Source organism: Mytilus trossulus, chromosome 1 (genome assembly GCF_036588685.1).
Source record: "Mytilus trossulus isolate FHL-02 chromosome 1, PNRI_Mtr1.1.1.hap1, whole genome shotgun sequence".
Lineage (NCBI taxonomy): Eukaryota > Metazoa > Mollusca > Bivalvia > Mytilida > Mytilidae > Mytilus > Mytilus trossulus.
The window spans coordinates 78249767-78270110 of record NC_086373.1 but is presented as its reverse complement, the minus strand read 5'-3'; the positions used below and the strand labels follow the sequence as shown (position 1 = coordinate 78270110).

The 20344-nt window shown below is 31.7% G+C and overlaps 1 protein-coding gene across 1 annotated transcript; it reads right to left on the bottom strand.

Annotated features, from left to right (window-relative positions):
- Positions 1-1757: 1757 nt before the first annotated feature.
- On the bottom strand, positions 1758-20207 carry LOC134686044 (DALR anticodon-binding domain-containing protein 3-like). The gene is made up of 13 exons (XM_063545743.1): positions 20009-20207; positions 13365-13663; positions 9963-10423; positions 9683-9753; positions 8932-9042; positions 6857-6936; positions 6552-6610; positions 4902-4984; positions 4024-4153; positions 3654-3712; positions 3291-3404; positions 2418-2486; positions 1758-1981 (listed from the first exon to the last, which is right to left on the bottom strand). Exons 1-13 carry the CDS (start codon positions 20183-20185, stop codon positions 1862-1864), a joined length of 1833 nt encoding a protein of 610 aa, XP_063401813.1. The 5' UTR covers positions 20186-20207; the 3' UTR covers positions 1758-1861.
- Between the last annotated feature and the right edge of the window lie 137 nt (positions 20208-20344).

Below are 20344 nucleotides of genomic sequence, written 5' to 3'. Positions count from 1 at the left end.
TATTTGAAACACCAAAGATGTTATTACACCAGGTATATTTGGCATTTACCATATTTGACCCAACTCTGAAATTTTACAATATTTTATTCTCTTAAACTTTATTTCTGATTTGGACTTTTGACTATTTTGAGTTGAGTAACATTGAAAGGCCTGGTATCTTTGAGTTTTAACTTTCTCCATAAAAATCCTTAATTTTGAGGCTTTTCAATACTTATCCAAGTGGGCATCGTAATTTAAATCAGTCAGATTATCTTATTTAAAAAAAAAATACACCTTAAAATGAGTTTTTTTTTAACCAGACCTACTTAGCCACCTTAGGTAGCAATACAGTTAGGAAAAAAACTTAAAATTGACACTCATAATTTTTAAACACCCTCTTTCCCCTCCTGTCTAACAAAGAAGGCTTTATATGTGTGTTATGCATGTATATACTTGTAGAAAGAGAATCTTCCATAGATTTGATTTCTAATGGTCATAAGGGTGAAATATAATCCCTTTTGGGTGTAACCATGGCAACAATCTGCATTTCTTAGATACAAAATATAGCAAAAAAGGGGGGTGAACATGTCACAAAAGTCTCCAAAATTTAGTCTAAAGGAAAATTTCAATGAATTACAGTGATAACTTTCCTGAATCCATAGGTTTATATCTATCAAGTGGTCCAAAAAAAATCATATGTCTTCCTGCTCGTTTTTCCATAAAATTGAGTTGAAAAGATCGAGCGCAAAATCTTTGTTGATAAACACTACAATAATTTATGAACCTATGAATGGTACGGATAGGAAAATACGGACTGTCAATCATTGAAATGGCCTATAAAACATGTTCAAATCAATCTAAATGTTCATATGAACCCACTAAGAAGGCTATATTAGTCTTCAATTATCTAAAAATCAATTTTATTGTACAAAAACTTTCATATTTAAAAAATTCACAGGGGCCATAATGCTAAACTAAACTTCTTACTGTGTATTGCTACCTTACAATGGAATTATAAACCAACTTTCGTTGACCTATTGTGGCTATGTACTAATTAAAAATCTTACCTAATCACCAAATAGACAATTATAAAGTGGTTCGAGTCAGGTTTATCATATCAGACCTACATACACATTTTTCTAGGGTTCTACAAACCTTTGACTAAATTATCTGTATTGATGCAAGACTATGATGTCCTTAATGAAAGCAACAGTAGTATACCAGTGCTTAATAGTCATAAATCGATTTAACTCAAACAAATACCGTTCATAAACCAAAACTAAGGGAAAACATCAACTATAAAAGGGGAAAAAAGAACAACAGCAGCACTGAACTGCTACAAAAACATAGCATTTACATCAAATACAGCACAACAGAATTATAAACAGTGTGTCACGCAAATGTTAATTGCAGAATTACATGTATAAGATGTAAAGGAGCTGATGACCTTAGACAAAATCACATTTATTTGATTTTAAGCTACAGATGGTCTTTGACAAATAAATTGAAAAAATTGGAGGACCTATGTCATTATATAATCCAATCATGTCTTTTAAAGGTTTACAAAACTAATGAAAGTTGTACAGTTGGTCCATTACTCATTGTAAATGAAACATAGATATAAACACAAAAATTAAACACTATTCAACCCTGAAAACACTGTCAAGGAAAGCTGACTTTAAAATGGAGATCATTCTATATCAGGCAGAGAGGAGGAAAGGTTCATGGTCAGAATTTTCTACATTGTCAATGCAAATGGTCATATATCGGAAAACCAGTAATTTGAATCTTTATATAAATAAATAGAAGACATCATCACAATTTCACCAATAATGGTAAAAAACTACTCCATTGTGTGTATAATTACACCAAACATGCATTATCACAACTGGTTAAGTGGTGTGATTCCTAACAAGCTCAGCGCATGACACATAATTTGATGGATGACCTTCAACAGATACAGTCTGGCATACATTGTGGGCAACAGGTGCTCTAGATTTTCCTGAAATAAAAACATTAGACTTTTTAAATATGCATCAGTAAATTCTTTAGAGAATTTGTTTCATTGATGAAATGTTGGCTGAGACAGTCAATAATTTTGTGCACCCAATAAAGGAACAATTGAGACAAAACACATTATATTTTATTATGAATATCAAGCATACTCTTGAGAATAGTATATCAATCATAAATTTAATGCTAACAGATTATCAATCGTATTATCAGATAATCTTTAAATAGATAACTGTGATCAATCCTTTATACAAATCTCCATGGCTGTATTTTTTATAAGTTGTCTGAATGCAGATCGGTTTTTCATGATGGACCTGTTATAAGCACAACTTGGTGACAAAATAAATCAAATAATAAACTAACTCCGCTGTTTTAGAGTATGTTTTTAACTAATATTCACAACTATTAACTCTATATAAGCTTACCCCTAAAACATGTGTTCTACTGTAGTATGAACTGAGATGTCTACTTAAACTGACCAGAAAATTACACACCTACAAAGAATGAATAATTCAAATGATTTTTCTTTTAAATGTAGTTATCTCCCTTTTATAAAGGGTGATTATTTTTTTGGTTTTAATATCAATTTTCTTACATTTTTTTTCAATAGACTTTCTGAACCAGGTCCTCTGTAAGAGATATGATATGTTTTCCCATTTGACACAAAATATCTTTTAAATATGAGTATGAGCTGTTTTCATATTAATAAAAACATTTTTTTTGTATTAATTGTGGACAACATTCACTGCAATTCACCTCTTTTAAAGTATCAAAATTCTAAAACAATGAAACAATTACAGCATGGATTTACAGATTTAAACTGGAATTTTGTCAAATGACCAGAGCAATAATCAACAATACAACTGCATTAAAATTCTTTTTACAAAAAAGTCAATATAATGTATAGTTATAATTCTTTTTGTCAAGAAACAAACAGGCCTGTTCCATCTTTGTTGTTACTTTACAAATTTTGTGCTCTCCTAAGAGAATAGGAAATTTAAAATATGTAAGCTTTTTTATTCTTCTATTTATCTTACATTTTGGATAATGTAGTCTCCTTCACTGAGGATACTTTCAATTTTACTGATTTTCATTATTTCATGATGACTATTGAGCTATCAGTTTTATTACTGGCAGAAGTATTTATATCATAAAATGTTGTTGGTCAAAGCAAACTTAAAATCATCATCTGTAAACCATCTATCTAGTATGGACATGATAGACAGATGGAAATACAAATCATCAATTTACTCAGTTATTTCTAACAAATCATAAAAGGATGACAAGCATATCATTACCTTATGAGTGTGAGTTTTAGAAATTATACTGTCTTCAGGTATGAACTTCTCTGTTGTTTCTGCTATCAGATCGCCATAAATACAAATGTAGTTGTAGAGTAATTCCCATTCATCCTAAAATACATAACTATTTGAATATATAATGAATACATACATCTTTAAAACAGACCCCCTTTATAAATAAAAGACATGGAAAATGACAATTGAATTACTTTAAAAATAGTCAGGGGTAGAAGGGATCACCCTAACACTACATTTATCATTTACAGGGTAGGTTAAACAGCTAAAATCTGAAAATCTTTCAAATTATTCCATAAAATTGTAAATAGCATAAACTGAACTGATAGTAGTTATAACACAAACCTCCTCTCTAAGCTTTGAAAAGTCTATACTACTGATCTCAGGTAATGGTGGATATATACCTAGAACATAACAAAACAAACTAATAAATATAAATGAATACATTAAATAGCTATACCTCTTTTAATGTTTTTTTTAACTGCATTGCTGACATAAAACACCTTCAGTTATTCAGTTAGAATCCATCAAGAACTATATAGATGAGAGTGCTTACAAGGTGGACATAATAAAATATTTCCCTTAGACTAGTAGTGTTTCAACAATTGTATTTTTTTATTTCTGTTACAGATACTAACTAAATCATCAACACAAATACACTAGGTATGGAAAACAGTTGAGGGAGATTTGATGAATAGAAAAAAAGATGACATACCTTTTGAAACGTTTTCTTCAAAATGTTTATATAACGTAGCCAATCTAGCACAGTTATACATTACAAATGCCCCTGCTCTGTTATCTATGCCTCCTCCAAACTCTTGGCCTTGTGATAAATCTAACTTCAACTGTGAAAAATAAAATAAATGTGAAACTAGACTCAGATAAGATAATGGGTTCACAATCATGCTTAAAAGATCAAATTTAAATATTATCACAAATCTGTAACCAAATCACACTAAAAATCTAGAACTTTTAAGGAACTGGTAATGCTAAAATTAATCCCTGCTATACATGTTTTGGAAAGGTTGCTATTTTCCCTAAACAAAATTTCCTCATCATTACTTTAAATTAATTGGTTGATTCGTTTTTTAGTTATCGGGTAATGTCCCATATGTTGATGACAGACAGACAAACGGACAACTGTATATCATAATATCTCCCGTAAACACGTGTATAAAATCTTAGCAAAAAGATATCATCTAAAAGGGGAGATTAACAATCAAAATGACAAACTGCAAATAACCTTTCCAGGATATCCAGGATTCCTGAAAAAATGATTTTACTTTAAACTTATAATTTGATTCAGGTTATTCTATCGTTGGAAAGTAGAAGTGCTCTATGAAGCTCCATGAAGAGTCAATGATGAGGGATTTTTAATCCATGCAGTGATGACTCAGATTAGAACCTATAATCTTTGATTAACATAAATTTAAAAATAATTAATGTTTTTTTTAACTTTCAACAAACTTGAAATTAAACTGAATAATTAACCTCAAAATGACTGTAAATTAAAGTCTATTTTTTTTATCAATTATTAGTAACAGTGAGATCATGTAACATAGCTATGCTTATTTACTAAACATATATACATACCATGTTTTTGTGAATAGACATCAGAAATTCAAATTTCAAACTGGCCATTGTCAATCTGAAAATAGTATTCTCCCATTTAGGACCTATAAAATAAAAACAAAATTATGAATTTAATTAAGAATCATACATAAAAAAGTTATAATGAAATGAGTGTGACTTTGCTAGTCATATCTGAGGATTGGCAACTTTTAAAAGAAAATTATGAAGCCTATAATATATAACGATAAACCAACTTCATTGATTGTTGTTTTGTACATAAATCAATCTGCTAGTCTGGGTTTGAATTATATAACATTTGTCATTTTAGGACCTTTTATAGTTTACTATATATATGTAGTATTGGTTTTGCACATTGCAGTACATTGACCTATAGTTGTTAATTTTTCCTCATTTGGTCCTTGGTGGAAAGTTGTCTCATTGGAAATCATACCAAATCTTTTTATTCTTATATTTACAGCAGAGGATCCAAGGGGGTGGGGGAGGGTCTGGGGGTTGGAACCCCCCTTTTTTTGGACAATCAATGCATCAGAAAGGGGGAAGGTCTGGGGGTTGGAACTCCCCTTTTTTTGGACAATCAATGCATCTAATTGGGGTCATGTAGTTGGACACCCCCCTTTTTAAACCAACTTCATTGATTGTTGTTTTGTACATAAATCAGGCTGCTAGTCTGGGTTTGAATTGTATAACATTTGTTATTTTAAGGCCTTTTATAGCTTACTATGTAGTATTGGTTTTGTACATTGCAGTACATTGACTGATAGTTGTTAACTTTTTCATCATTTGGTCCCTGGTGGAAAGTTGTCTCATTGGAAATCATACCAAATCTTTTTATTCTTATATTTACAGCAGAGGATTGAGGGGGGGAGAGTCTGGGGGATGGAATCCCCCTTTTTGGGATGATCAATGCATTTGAAAGGGGTCATGTAGTTGGACACCCTCCCTTTTTAAACCAACTTCATTGATTGTTGTTTTGTACATAAATCAGGCTGCTAGTCTGGGTTTGAATTGTATAACATTTGTTATTTTAGGGCCTTTTATAGCTTACTATGTAGTATTGGTTTTGCACATTGCAGTACATTGACGTATAGTTGTTAACTTTTTCATCCTTTGGTCCCTGGTGAAAAGTTGTCTCATTGGAAATCATACCATATCTTTTTATTCTTATATTTACAGCGGAGATCCAGGGGGGAGAGTTTGGGAGATGGAACCCCCCTTTTTGGGATGGTCAATACATTTGAATGGGGTCATGTAGTTGGACACCCCCCTTGTTAAACCAACTTAATTGATAGTTGTTTTGTACATAAATCAGACTGCTAGTCTGGGTTTGAATTGTATAACATTTGTTATTTAAGGGCCTTTTATAGCTTACTATGTAGTATTGGTTTTGTACATTGCAGTACATTGACTGATAGTTGTTAACTTTTTCATCATTTGGTCCCTGGTGGAAAGTTGTCTCATTGGAAATCATACCAAATCTTTTTATTCTTATATTTACAGTGGAGGATCCAGGGGGACAGGGGGAGGGTTTGGGGTTGGAACCCTGTACAATATCACTCTCAGTAAAAATTAGACCACGTGCAGCAGTAAAATGTCATGTTTATTTTACTGATAGCAGAATTAACTTCGGAAATAACTATTTTTGATACAGACCTTTGACTTTGTCTCCGTACTTCATAACAGAAGCCTCTCTCATCTGTTGAAATCTTGTTCTAAAATAGATATTGAAATCATGTATAAATGAATATTTTCACTAAAACGTTTATGAATACCTGATACCATTAATATGTGATGTTAAAAAGTATGGACTTTTGCCTCACTTAAGTATACATTTTCCATTCAATTAATAAAATTTGAATTTACCACTTGAAAATATTGGTTATTGTGTGCATGATTTTTTTTGTAACTGCTTGAAATTAACAAAACTATCCAGTATACATCAAAGAATTAAAACTCACTGTATAAATTCTTCTGCTGTCAAGGCTTTATCATGACTGCTCCCTTGTCTACTGGAAACTAAACCATAGTTAATATGAATCTGTAAGTAATAATATATAACTGTTAGTTTCTTATCTTAACACAAAAGTTCATTGCTTTTCTATCATTAATGAATTGGGTATTAACAATGGATCTATTTTTAAAATTAATCATGACTTGTCTTCACTTGGGGCGGTTTAGATCTTGGCAAATGGTGTAGCCTAAACTTTTCTATCAATGAAATTCTTACATTAACCTCTTGAAACTTCTTTTATATCATTCATGAAAACTCAATATTTTTTATAATAAAGTTAGTCCAGTCAAACTAAGTTTAAACCTCATTCTAGGAAATGTTTTAGTTTTAGTTTAGTTTTCTAATCTATAGGCTATACCATTGAAAAAATACTAAAAATCAGCATTTTCAACTTCTTATGAAAATTTACATTGGAAAGGGAGATAACTCTGTAAAATAAGTTTTTTTTCAGGTTATTTGTTGATTTTCTTAAAATTCATGTAAAATATGATACTTTGATGGGGTTATTAGTTCGTTTTTGACTATATTTTTTAATCTTCTGCTCATGAAATGTAAAAAACAGAAGTGTTATGGGTATTTTAATTTTTTTGCACATTTTTCTTTAAAGAAATTGCAAATTTATGGCTTTGTGACCATTTTGAAAAAATAATGTGAATATTTGGTATTGTTTATGTCTGTAAATTTTATTGGTTCAGCATCTACCTTGTTAAAAGATACATTTAACCACAAAAAGAAGAATATATGCTGAATTAGTTGTGTTCAATTTGAGATTCTTTACATGCTAAAATTCCAATGAATGGTCAGCTAATGAATTATGAAATCTAGGTTGTAGCTTGATAAAAGATATGAAAACACCTTTAGAGTAGTTTTTTATACTCTAAAGACAGATAAAATATCATAAATCAATACATCCTATTGAATAGAAGTGGTAAAGTTATAATTTTTTTATCAATTTAAATAGATATTTCTGCTCCTTTTGAAGAGTTATCTCCCATGACAATGCCCATCTCCATAGGAATTTTAAAACCAGTTTTTTTTTAGTTTTCCTAAAGTTAGATTTCATGGGATTTTTTTCTGTGTAAATTTGAAGTATAATGCTAAAGGTTAAAATTTTCTATTGTAATCACAGTTAATTACTTCAAGGTTAGGGTCAAATGTATGCTAGATTGACTGGACCACGTAAGTAATTAAGGTTGTTCAGGGGTATACCACCATCTTGAGTTGAACAATCACATTAAAAAATTGGTCTAGTTCTTTGCCCAAATTGGCTTATTTGGAGACAAATTTACAATTTATTGGTAACACTGTTTATTATATTGCATTATTGAATTTTTATTTAACAAATACCAAGTAACTTTTTTAGTACAAAATGTATACTGGACATATAAGGAAATTTTCATTTTTTACTTGTAGCAAGAAAACAAGTTCAGTGATACATTTTTTCTTTTTCTTTCTTAAAATATATAATAAAACCTTTCTTCTCATATTCTATTTTAAGATTCTGTCTCATAGGTTTCTTTTTATGCTTAAAAATGTGTTTTTTCATAAACAATCTAAGCAAATTTTGGCAATTTTGGACGACTCGTACCTTGAAAAAAAAGCAGGGTGACCCATACTTTTTTTGTTTTTTTGAAAAACAAATAGTAAAATCTTCATTTTGGAAAAGTATGAGAAAGTTCTGTAATTTTGTTTCTATACCCCTGAACTTCATAAATGAATGATATTAACATTATTTGAATTTCTCCATGTCAATTTCCCCATAATAATGAAATGTATGTAACATGTATGCAAATAATTGATGTAACATACTGAAAAATAAAATCACACACATGCATCATTAATGTTGAGCTGCTGACTCAATATGAAGTCATTCTGTTAAGTAGTTTCTTATAAAAGTGTTATGGAATAATTGTTGGCCAAACAGACAGAATGACTGACAAAGTGAATACAGCCACTATCCTAAAGCAGGGTACAATAACATAACCAATAATGCTAGATAATTCTCTCTCACATTCTTAATACCTGGCTAATATTTTGTTCTCCAAATAATGCTCTCCATAATAGATCAACTTTCTGCTGGTGATAAAATCTTCTCTCTGAATTTAAATGTGCTACAATAACACTACCATTGACCTGTGAAATAAAATGCAGTAATAATATTGTATACAGGTTGGAAATTAAACGCTTATGTGACTAAATTTTAAAAACAAATTGCTGGTTCATTATTTTTCAGGTGTCTTTCTCCTTATCTCCCATTACATCTAGATATAATTGTACTTGTATAAAGATGACAACATCATGTAGTGCTGTCATTTCTGTTTAAAATTGTGAACTTTTAATGGGACGAATATCAAAATGTTGAAGTGTACTTTAAATGGCCTCCTTCCTATAAGCAGGTGGTTATGTACAAGTTTTTTGCTTTCTGTTCAAGTATGATTATCTATTCATTTTGCCACTTACTAAAAATTACAGGAACTGTGACAAATCTTATTTAAAATGCATACATCTATTTAATATGAAATTGTAAAAAAAAAACTGTAAAAATCAAACTAAACATTGACAATACACAAAATTTCCTAAACCCAATTGGCAGATATGATAATGCATCACATATATATGATAGGTCAGTTTGATCAACCCTGATCCCAAAATGGATTTAAATTGTATGTGATTTACAGTTACAGAGGTAAACCAATGAACCCTTGTCTCAACAGCTGGGTATAGCTTTAATAATCAGTAAAAACTTAATAATTTATGTTGCATAGCTTTATACCTGTGTTGAATGTTCCTGAAGATGAATAACTTCACATATTAAATCTGTACACATGTCATCTTTACCAGAAACTGAAAAAAATACAGATGAATAAATTTAACAGCACCTCATAATAGAAAGTCGAACAAAATTTCATCAAATTTCAGCTATTTCTAATGGTATTTCAATGGTCATATCTAAATTAAAGTCTATTTGCAACATTAAAACAAATTTCCAAAAATTTCTGAAACTACTAAAAGTTTAAAAAATATCTTTATTATACATAAAATCTAAAAAATACCTGATGGAGTTAACTCCTTCAAACTTTTCTCATATCTGCCTTTCCCTAATCCTATGCTGAAATCCTTTATAAATAAATCAAAATCAACAGAAATGTCATCATTCTCTGGACCATCACACAAAACTCTCTTCTCTTCCTTCCATCCTAAGCATCTACAAATGGCAGTATAACTGGATTTAGCCTCACTCTGAACAGAGGATGAGTCACATGGCACAATTTCACTATCAACTTGACTAGTCACAGACTTACTTTCACTTTCAGTTTCTGATGATTTACTGTTAACTATTTCTTTATGTATTAGATATCGATTATTTTGTAAATTGAATTTTTCTAAGATTTTTGAAAATCTTTGTTCTGCAGATACTTCATCTGTAAACACCTTTTCTGTTTCCAGTCCAACGTTCTCAAACATATTTTTCCTGTCTCCAGACACCACCTGAGGTATGAAAGATACTTGATATCTGAAAAAAAATCAATGGTCAAATCAATCTGATATCTAAGCCTTTTCATTTTTTTAAGATAAAAAAACAAGAGGCTCTCAAGAGCCTGAAGCGCTCACCTTAACTTTTTTGGCTAAATCTGTCATTAATGATTATTTTGGCTCTTAATTTATTTAAATGTCATTTGAATCGTCCTATTTTCTTCAAAAGCAAAAAAAAAAATTCATTTTCTCCTATGTTCTATTTTAGCCATAGGAGCTGTTTCTTGACATACAAGGAAATAAAATATAAAATTTATGCTAGATACTCTGAAACTCATTTTAGCCTAAGTTTGGCTGAAATTGATACAGCAGTTTCAAAGGAGAATATTTTTTAAAGTAAGTCAACATGATGAAAAAATTGTGAAAAAAGTCTTTAAAGGGCAATAACTCCTTAAGGGGTCAATTGACAATTTTGGTCAAAGTGACTTATTTGTAGATCTTACTTTGCTTAACATTTTTGCTATTAACAGTTTATCTGTATCTATAATGATATTCAAAATAATAACCAAAAACTGCAAAATTTCTTTAAAATCATCAATTCAGGGGCATTATAACTGAAAAACCAGTTACCCAATTCGGCTGAAAATTTCAGGACAGGTAGACCTTGACCTAATAAATACTTTAACTTCTTGTCTTATTTGCTCTAAATGCTGGAGTTTTTGAGATATAAGCCAAAAACTGCATTTTACCCTGTGTTCTATTTTTAGCCATGACGGCCATGCTTTTTGGCGAAATATAAAATAAAACACAAACTTTATTTTATACACCCTACTGATCATTCAGTTGAAGTTTGGTTGAATTTGGTTGAGTAGTTTTAGAGGAGAAGATTTTTTAAAGTTAGCAAATATGATGAACATTAAAGGACAATAACCCCTTAAGGGGTCAATTGACAATTTTGGTCATATTAACTTATTTGTAGATCTTACTTTGCTGATCATTTTTGCTGTTTACAGTTTATCTTTATCTATAATAATATTCAAGATAATGACCAAAAGCTGCAAAATTTCCTTAAAATTACCAATTAAGTGGCAGCAACCCAACAATGGGTTGTTTGATTCATCTGAAAATTTCAGGGCTGATAGATCTTCACCTAATAAACATTTTTTCCCCCATGTCAGATTTGCTCTAAATGCTTTCGTTTTTGAGACCACTTTCAAGTTCATCTGTCACCGGAAAAAACTTGTCAATTATATGTGCCTTTATCACCGTCATTTGTGCGTTTAGGGGCGTCGTCACTTCCCTTCCAATGTTGAGCGAGTGGTTGGAAAACTATAATTCTATATTGTACAAATTATTCGGCAAATTGAATTCTCAAAATTGACAATCAACACTGCTGTCATTAGGGAATTGTCAGTAAGTACACTAAGACGCTTGATGAACGTAAATAGTGCAGGGATACAGGCGACCCCCTCTATCTGGTAAATGACATCATAAAGGCGTGCATAATTGACAAGTTTTTGCCGGTGACAGATGAACTCGAAAGTGGTCTATTGGAATAAGCAAAAATGATAAGCAAGAAAATATCTAAATATATTGCTTTTTTTTGCTAAATTCATTAGTAGACTCTTATAGGATTGAATTGATTGTCTTTAAATGACAACATTTTTACCCTTTTCTGTGTTTTAGGCAAAACTGAAGAAGAAGGGAAAAAAAATGTAAACAGATTTTTTTTACCAGCAATAAAAGGTCAATTAAAATGAGATTTTTGTCATGAATTCTATTCTAGTCCAAAATGTTGGATGGAGTCCATTGTTGAGGCTGCACACAGACCTAGGTGACCAACACAGGACTCTTATTAGCTATGTTGGCCATGTTGGCTGCCAAATGGGATCATCAGACATATTTTTCAACCTAAATGACTCAAATTGGCAATGATGATTGTTTCCAACTTAAGTTAAATTTGGTTTCACAAGAAGATTTTTGTAAAAGTTAAAAAATGAATGAAAAACACTGAGTGATGAGAAAAGCTTACTAGAAATTTTATTTCATGGATGTGCCAAATTCTGTGAATAAGGCTTTAATAAAAAAAATGTGCATTTAATTAAACATTCAAATAAGTGGTTTACCTTTACCCATATATAAAATCCACAAAAATGGTATCCAATGAGTAAATTGAATCCCCATGCCCCATGATAAAATTAGTGATAAAGTTATATACTGTGAGAGTACCTTTGATCCTGGGGAACCAATTATCTTAGATTTCGTGGGTGACTTTATCCATAAATTAAAGAGTCAAACAAAATAAAACAACTGTTTTCCAAATCAAGACATGGAAAGATCCCGCTTGAGGTTTGACTACTGATATGATCTGGTGAATAAATTGAATATCGCCAAACTTGAGAATACTATAACAGTGTCAAAAGTCAAAGGGCAAACGCACAATAAACTACAATTGTAGGCAAAATTATACCCACTCTTTAAAAACCTAGACTGTACAACTTTTGATCTTATAATTCTTATTAAAAAAATAATTTTGATTGATATGGCCTAATTAACACCTTTGATTGTCTTTAATGTGTTGATCACTTTATCTCAGGTTAATAAGTGTGATAACAACAATTTACACAGGTCAATGTTTACTTTGTAATTTCCTTCAATCCAGACAATTTATAACTTTCTTTTCTATTGGCTTAAATTTTTCAACTTTTTTTAGAAAACTAAAATCCACAAATTTAAAAACCAACAAGCATGCATGTAAATAGTGCTCAAATCACGAAAAATTGATACCCACGAATTAAAGTACTTTCCTAGTAAGTACATGTAATAAAACTGAGAATGGAAACATGGAATATGTCATAACAATCCCGACGAAAGAGCAGTAAAAAACCCAAAGCCACCAATGGCACAACAACACAGCAAGTTTCGGATGCCAGCTGGTCTCGAAGCAAAAAAGTTCACTTTATTTCTAATCAAAATCTTACCCATTGGCTGATAGTAAGTGACTAACATGCTGCAACAGTATTGCACATCTTAAATCATCTATAGTCTGTTTTTCATTAACTTGTAACCCAGCATTTAATAAAACTTGTCTTTTATCATCACCTTCATATCTTCTGGACGAGAAATCACTATTTAATACCGCTGATAAAACATTTCTGTACATGGTCTCTCGATGATAATGGAATGCCAGAAAGCAATAGGAAGGGGAGGTAACTTTCGATATCTTCCATTTTTGTTCAGATAGTATCTGAAAAAGTTCATCTTTTATAGCCTTTTTTTCCTGCAAAAATAATGAAAATTATGACAACATAACATAGGTCAACATCATTCCTCAGAGAAAGGCTGTCCAAATACACCTAGAATTCATTCAAGCATCAAATAGCAACAATATTACAATAGTCATCATTATTTCACAGAAAGGCTGTCCAAATTCATTTAGAATTCATCTGAGTCAAATATCTGCTTACCAGTGGCTTCAGATCAGAAGCACAGGGTTATTAACCTTCAAGTACTGTGGATTTGTTTTTATTCATGGGCTATCAGATTTTGTGGATTTTGTGGATAAAGTTAAACCACAAATTTAAATGTTTAACTGAGAACAAATTTAATATAAGTATAGAGAGTTTGCCAAAAATATGAAACTAAATATCCACCAAGCTACACTTTTTCTTCAATCCACAAAAATTAGCATGCATGAAAAATTCATAAATACATGTCATACATAGTTATTTTGCAATTTTTGATTGAGTTAAACCTTCCAATTGATATTTTATAGTATGTCTTTCTATGTTGTAATGTTATACTATTGTTTCAGAAAAGGGAGAAGGTTTGTACCATTAAAACGTTTAATACAGCTGCAAATGTTTGCACCTATCCTAAATCATGAATCTGATGTACAGTAGTTTAAGTTGTCGTCTGTTTTACTGTTTATGTACATGTAGTTCATACGGGTTTCTTGTTTCTTGTTTTTATATAGATTAGACCAGTGGTTTTCCTGTTTAAATGGGTTTACTCTAGTAAATTTTTGGGCCCTTTAAAGCTACATGTAGCTGTTCGGTGAGCCAAAGCTCTGTGTTGAAGGCTGTACCTTGACCTATTATGTTTCACTTTTAAAAATTGTTACTTGGATGGAGAGTTGTCTCATTAGCACTCATACCATATCTTCCTATATCTACATGTATATACAATGTAGTAATACTTTTCTGCAGTAAATTTTTACAACATTGTAGTAGAAGAAATATTACATGTTAAATTTGTTAAAAAACTAAAATGATATTAGGTAATTAATGGCAACTGTAGGAGAGTTATAGATTAGCGAGATAATTTTCCGGCGAAAGCGAGAAAAGCAAAAGAGTTGAGATGACCAAAGATAATCTGTTTATCAATATTTGAACTATGACGACGTTGTCAATTTCATTATCAACGCCACCTGCCTCCTTAGTTTCTAGCGATCATTTTCCATTTCAAGCGAGAAGCATGGTATGAAAAATTATCACAAAAAATATCAAAAGAAAACTGCACAAAATAGCTATAATTTTGTTTATATCCACTTCCTGATTTTTAGGGTAACAGAGAGTAAGAAGCGTATAAAAAATAAAAAAACAAGACTGTATCCCTTTATGGAGATAGGTGTAAAACAAAAGCAAAAAATGAAATTATTCATAGCAAAAGGATACATGTAGTTCAAATTATGTGCTGGAAGTTTTGTATGGAGATATCTTACTATCTTAGTTTATCTTAGTAGCTATCTTAGGCAACCCAACTCTTCTGGACCTTACATACAATATATATCATTCAATCTAAATAATTCATTTATCTATCAGTTTATTTTTTTACTTTGTTTCTTTGTTTGTCTAGTATATTCATTTCTTATTTTTTAAAGGAAAATAATTTGCTGATATTACACTGATCAATCTATTCTATTTTAAGGAGTTTCTGAGAACCTACTATTGATTAATCATTATGTTAACATTAAAGAAGGGAACAGTTGGGGACTAACACTATACCAACCAGAGGCGGATTTAGGGGGGGGGGGGGGCCCAGGGGTTAAAATCAGTGGTGTACCCAGAACTTTTTAAAAGGGTTAGGGGTGCTGAATGACATAACTAGAGGCCCTTAAGAGCCTGTGTCGCTCACTGGCTGGGATTCATGATAAAATTGTGTTTTGATGATGGTGATGTGTTTGAAGTTTTTACTTTAACGAACATTCTTGCTACTTATAATTATCTCTATCTATAATAAACTTTGCCCATTAGTAACAGAGGATTTATTTTGTAAAAATTTACAAAACTTTACCTTTACCAAATTAATGAAAATTGTTAAAAATTGACTAAAAAGGTCCATTACTCCTTAAGGGGTCAACTGACCATTTTGGTCATGCTGACTTATTTGTTGATCTTACTTTGCTGAAGATTGTTGCTGTTTACAGTTTATCTCTATCTATAATAGTACTCAAGACAATAACCAAAAACGGCAAAATTTCTTTAAAAATTACCAATTGGGGACAGCAACCCAACAACCAATTGTCCAATTAGTCTGAAAATTTCAGGGCAGATAGATATTGAATTAATAAACAATTTAACCCCTTGTCAGATTTGCTCTAAATGCTTTGGTTTCAGAGTTGTAAGCCAAAATCTACATTTCACCCCTATGTTCTATTTTTAGCCATGGTGGCCATCTTGGTTGGTTGGCTGGCTCACCACACATCTTTTAAATAAGATACCCCAAAGATGATTGTGGCCTAGTTTGCTTAAATTTGGCCCTGTAGTTTCAGAGGAAAAGATTTTTGTAAAAGATTACAAAAATTTATGAAAAATTTGTAAAAAAAACTATAGAGGGCAATAACTCCTTAAAGGGTCAACTGACTATTAGATCAAGTTCACTTGTTTGTAGATCTTACTTTGCTGAACATTATTGCTGTTTACAGTTTATCTCTATCTATCATAGTATTCAAGATAATACCAAAAAAACGACAAAAGTTCTTTAAAATTACTAATTCAGGGGCAGCAACCCAACAACCGGTTCTCCAATTCATCTGAAAATTTCAAAGCAGATAGATCTTGATCTGATAAACAATTTAACTCGATGCCTGATTTGCTCTAAAAACTTTGGTTTCAGAGATATAAGCCAAAATCTACATTTTACCCTTATGTTCTATTTTAGGCATGGCGGCCATCTTGGTTGGTTGACTGGGAACCGGACACATTTTTCAAACTAAATACCCCAATGATGATTGTGGCCAAGTTTCAGAGGAGAAGATTTTTGTAAAAGTTAACGACGACGGACGACAGACGCAAAGTGATGAAAAAAGCTCACTTGTCCGAAGAGAGAGAAAAGCTCACTTAGCCCTTCGGGTCAGGTGACCTTAACCCTTAGAGTGCCACGGTTTTTTGGGGTAAACTACCGTTGAGTGCCAAGAGAAAGGCCCTTGATTTCAAATTTCAACGGAAAACGTCACAAAGGAATCGTAACAATGCATAACGTCATGCAATTGTTTCCGTATGGACGCAATTCTGTTTCGACGGTCGACGTTTGTCAGTTAGATTTCTGTTTGATAATAAAGGACAATGGTCAGTCTAATGGATGTTTAAGAAATATGCAAAGTTGATATACCTATTAGAGCAGAAAATATATATAAAAACAAGGATGCAAGAAATATTATAGTTCGTGGGAAAGCGGCGAATTTAATATTCTTCAGAAAGTATATAAATGTATCAAAATTGAGCTACGTCGAAAAGAAATCGATCTTATGCAAATGTATATCAATACATCTGTTAATGTCTGTAAGTGTTTGAAAACTGAGTTGTTATAAGAACCCTACTAACAGTCCAAAATTCATCTTCTTTTTCGTATTTGAATGTTCCAAAATCAAACAAAGTCTTAAATTGAGTCTTATATACATGCACATATTATATATACACACACTTGCATTCGGTCGATTTTTATCAGATGCAGCTCTTTGAAACTATCTTTTATGTCAATACATTTTCCGTTTTACTTGATATTTACAGGAGTACACGAATTTGTGTTTACTGTTTGAATCCTTTCAAATGTACATGTTATATATATATAGAAACTTTTAAATTTAGAATTTGATGCACAATGTAATCACAACATTACTTTGCCATTCCCCTATTAAACAGAATATAGAATTCCGCAAATTTACAGATCTTACATTGTTTGGTTGATATTCAGACGAATTATATATACAGAATGTGTTTTCAGCCAACGATCCGATAAAATTTGTCGTAGTGATGTCACTGCCTGGTTCAGACGTACTTATTTATTGTGCAGTACATATTACTGTATCGTTACTCGTAATTTTTATAAAATTAAAAGAGTTACACATTATTTAAGAACGATAAAAGTGACACGCACATGCATATCAGCAGCAGCAAATAAAACAATTATACTACGAATTTTAAAAGCAGGTGTTTGGTATAAAACAAAAAAACATTGAATCACCGATGAGAAGCCGCGGTTTGAACAGGTTTGGTTTTATAAAAACAAAAATTAATAAATTTTATAATTTTAACTGCACATTCCACAAGGTAAGAATATCATATTTGCTTTAGCAGTGAGGTTAACTTTTCTTAGTGACAGGCATCCACGACCGTCCAATGGCTATTCAAATGTGTATAATAAAATACAAAACTTTGAAGAGTTGTCACCATGCAGTTGCGAATATTAGAACTCGGGCACTGATTTTTTTAAATAACGAAAGATACGTTTTGATCGAGGACAATATCAATTCATGATTTTTTGCTTTCCTCTTGTTTATATTTACGTCTTCCTTACTTATATACAATTTTAAAACCTAAATGTAAAAGTGCAACAACACTTTCTTCACACTTTAGATAACATAAGCAATGATTTTTATTTTATTTTTTTTAGGAAAAAAAATATTGTTATTAAATATCTTATTTTCCTCTCCCGGGCCCTATATTTTCTTTCCCGGGCGCTATTTATTTTCCGGACGGTCTCGGGCGTTTTTTTAGGAGGACCGGTTTTGTGTTACCCTTTATGTCTTCCGCACTTTTTGTTCTCATGTCACCAACAAGCAGTTGTGATTTGTACGATGGCAGAATGCGGCCATGAAAGAAAAAAAAATATGATGTTACCTCAAGATACATGTTGTTCCTCATATTAATATAATGTTATTGCTATGTTGAGGGAACGAGATAACTATCTTGAGGGAACGCCATGATATCTTGAGGGAACGACATATCATCTTGAGGGAACGCAATAACTATCTTGTAGGAACGACGTAGCGTTTTTAGGGAACGAGATAACTATCTTGAGGAAACAATATTACATCTTGAGGGAACGACATAGCATCTTGTGGGAACGAGATAACTATCTTGTGGGAACGAGATAACTATCTTGTGGGAACGACATAGTATCTTGAGGGAACGAGATAACTATCTCGTGGGAACGACATAGAATCTTGAGGGAACGACATAGTATATTGAGGGAACAACATATTTCTTTTTTCTTTCATGGCCGCATTCTGCCACCGTATATTTTTGTAGTAGGGATCAAGCCATACAATTTATGAGCGGCAGAGTTTGTTGACCCCTTAACTCTTTTTATTTTTTTCTATTTTTGTATCGTTTTTTCTGTCTTATGGATGTACAGTATTAATTTTTTTGCTATTGGTTTCAAATATTTAACACATTTAGAATACTAAATATATATTTTGAAGGCACATTATGTTGGATTTTACTTTTGATAAGAAAGAAATAGAATTGTTTGAAGAATATTTGCAGATAATTGAGTCATCTAATGTTTTTACTTTTCTCCAGAAACATGTACCCTGTTAACGTTATCAGAACATATGCACGTGTGTGCTTCGAAATTTTGTGTGCTAGTTTGTCCTTTTATACGTTTGTTTTGTTTAGCTAATGACACTTTTTATATAAATTCAAATTCATTCAGTAAACATATAGTTCATGGAAACAGAAACACCGACAACCACAACAGAAGATAATTTGAATAGTTGATACAGGGCAATTAAAGTTTCTGACTGATGTTTTTTTTATAGTTAGTATAAACAAAAAATACAACTTCCCTAAACAAAACAACAATGCGACATCTTTTTATTTTCCGAATATAAAGAATTTCAAACATGTATATACCAAGCTATCAGGTGCCCTCGCTTGCTCAAGTTGAATAAACTGAGAAATTCTTTTTAAAATTCTTTTTTATGACTTCAAAGAAGGAAAATCTTCTTTTTTAGTTAGATTATTTCTTTTAGTACGGATAAAGTAGTTTTGATGATGAACATAATTAACATTTGTAAAAATCCAGTTTTATCTGGCTTTCTAATTGTTCCGCTGGTTCTTCATCTTCTTCTGACAGACAAAACCCGAATCCACGGCGTTCACGCCGCCCATTTTCCAAATCAAGCACTCTGGTACTTTTTCCAAATCAAGCACTCTGGTACTATGACGTAAGGCTTATTATTACGTAACGTCAAAATTCCGTTGGCCTTTGGGCCTCAGCGTGGCACTTAACGGTAGTGTTTTTGAATAGGCCGGATAGGCCCTATGGCAGAGAAAAGGTTAAAAGGGGAGGAGGGGAAAGGGGGTCTTCGGATCGAAATATCTATTTTAGCGCACTGTACCTCCACTGAAACAGCTTTTACAAGACCTGTTGGCATGGAAACATCACCGTCTTTGAGGTCCCTGTTTCTTTTACAAAGAACAAGCCGCTGTACACAAATATTATGCTTTTTCAAGCATGATTCGACTAGTTTTTCACAAGTTCTGATACTTTGTTGAGTCCACGTGAAACTTTCCATGTTTGTTTACATCGACTCTGTATCTTTCGTGCGTTTTGAATATTTGGGCTGTACTTGATTTGTCTACTTAAAAATAATCTTATCACATCCCGGTAACCGAATAACTGTTACGCTTTGTTTTTAACATCAAGAAATGATACAAGCAAAATCAGTTTGTCG

Excerpts from the sequence above, each read along its gene's own strand:
- LOC134686044 (XM_063545743.1), bottom strand. The coding sequence starts at position 20,185 with ATGGAAAGTTTCACGTGGACTCAACAAAGTATCAGAACTTGTGAAAAA. Across the intron at positions 9,043-9,682 it reads TTCAGGAACATTCAACACAG|GTCAATGGTAGTGTTATTGT; the intron begins GTATAAAGCTAT and ends TTTATTTCACAG. Across the intron at positions 3,713-4,023 it reads TGAAGAAAACGTTTCAAAAG|GTATATATCCACCATTACCT; the intron begins GTATGTCATCTT and ends GTTATGTTCTAG.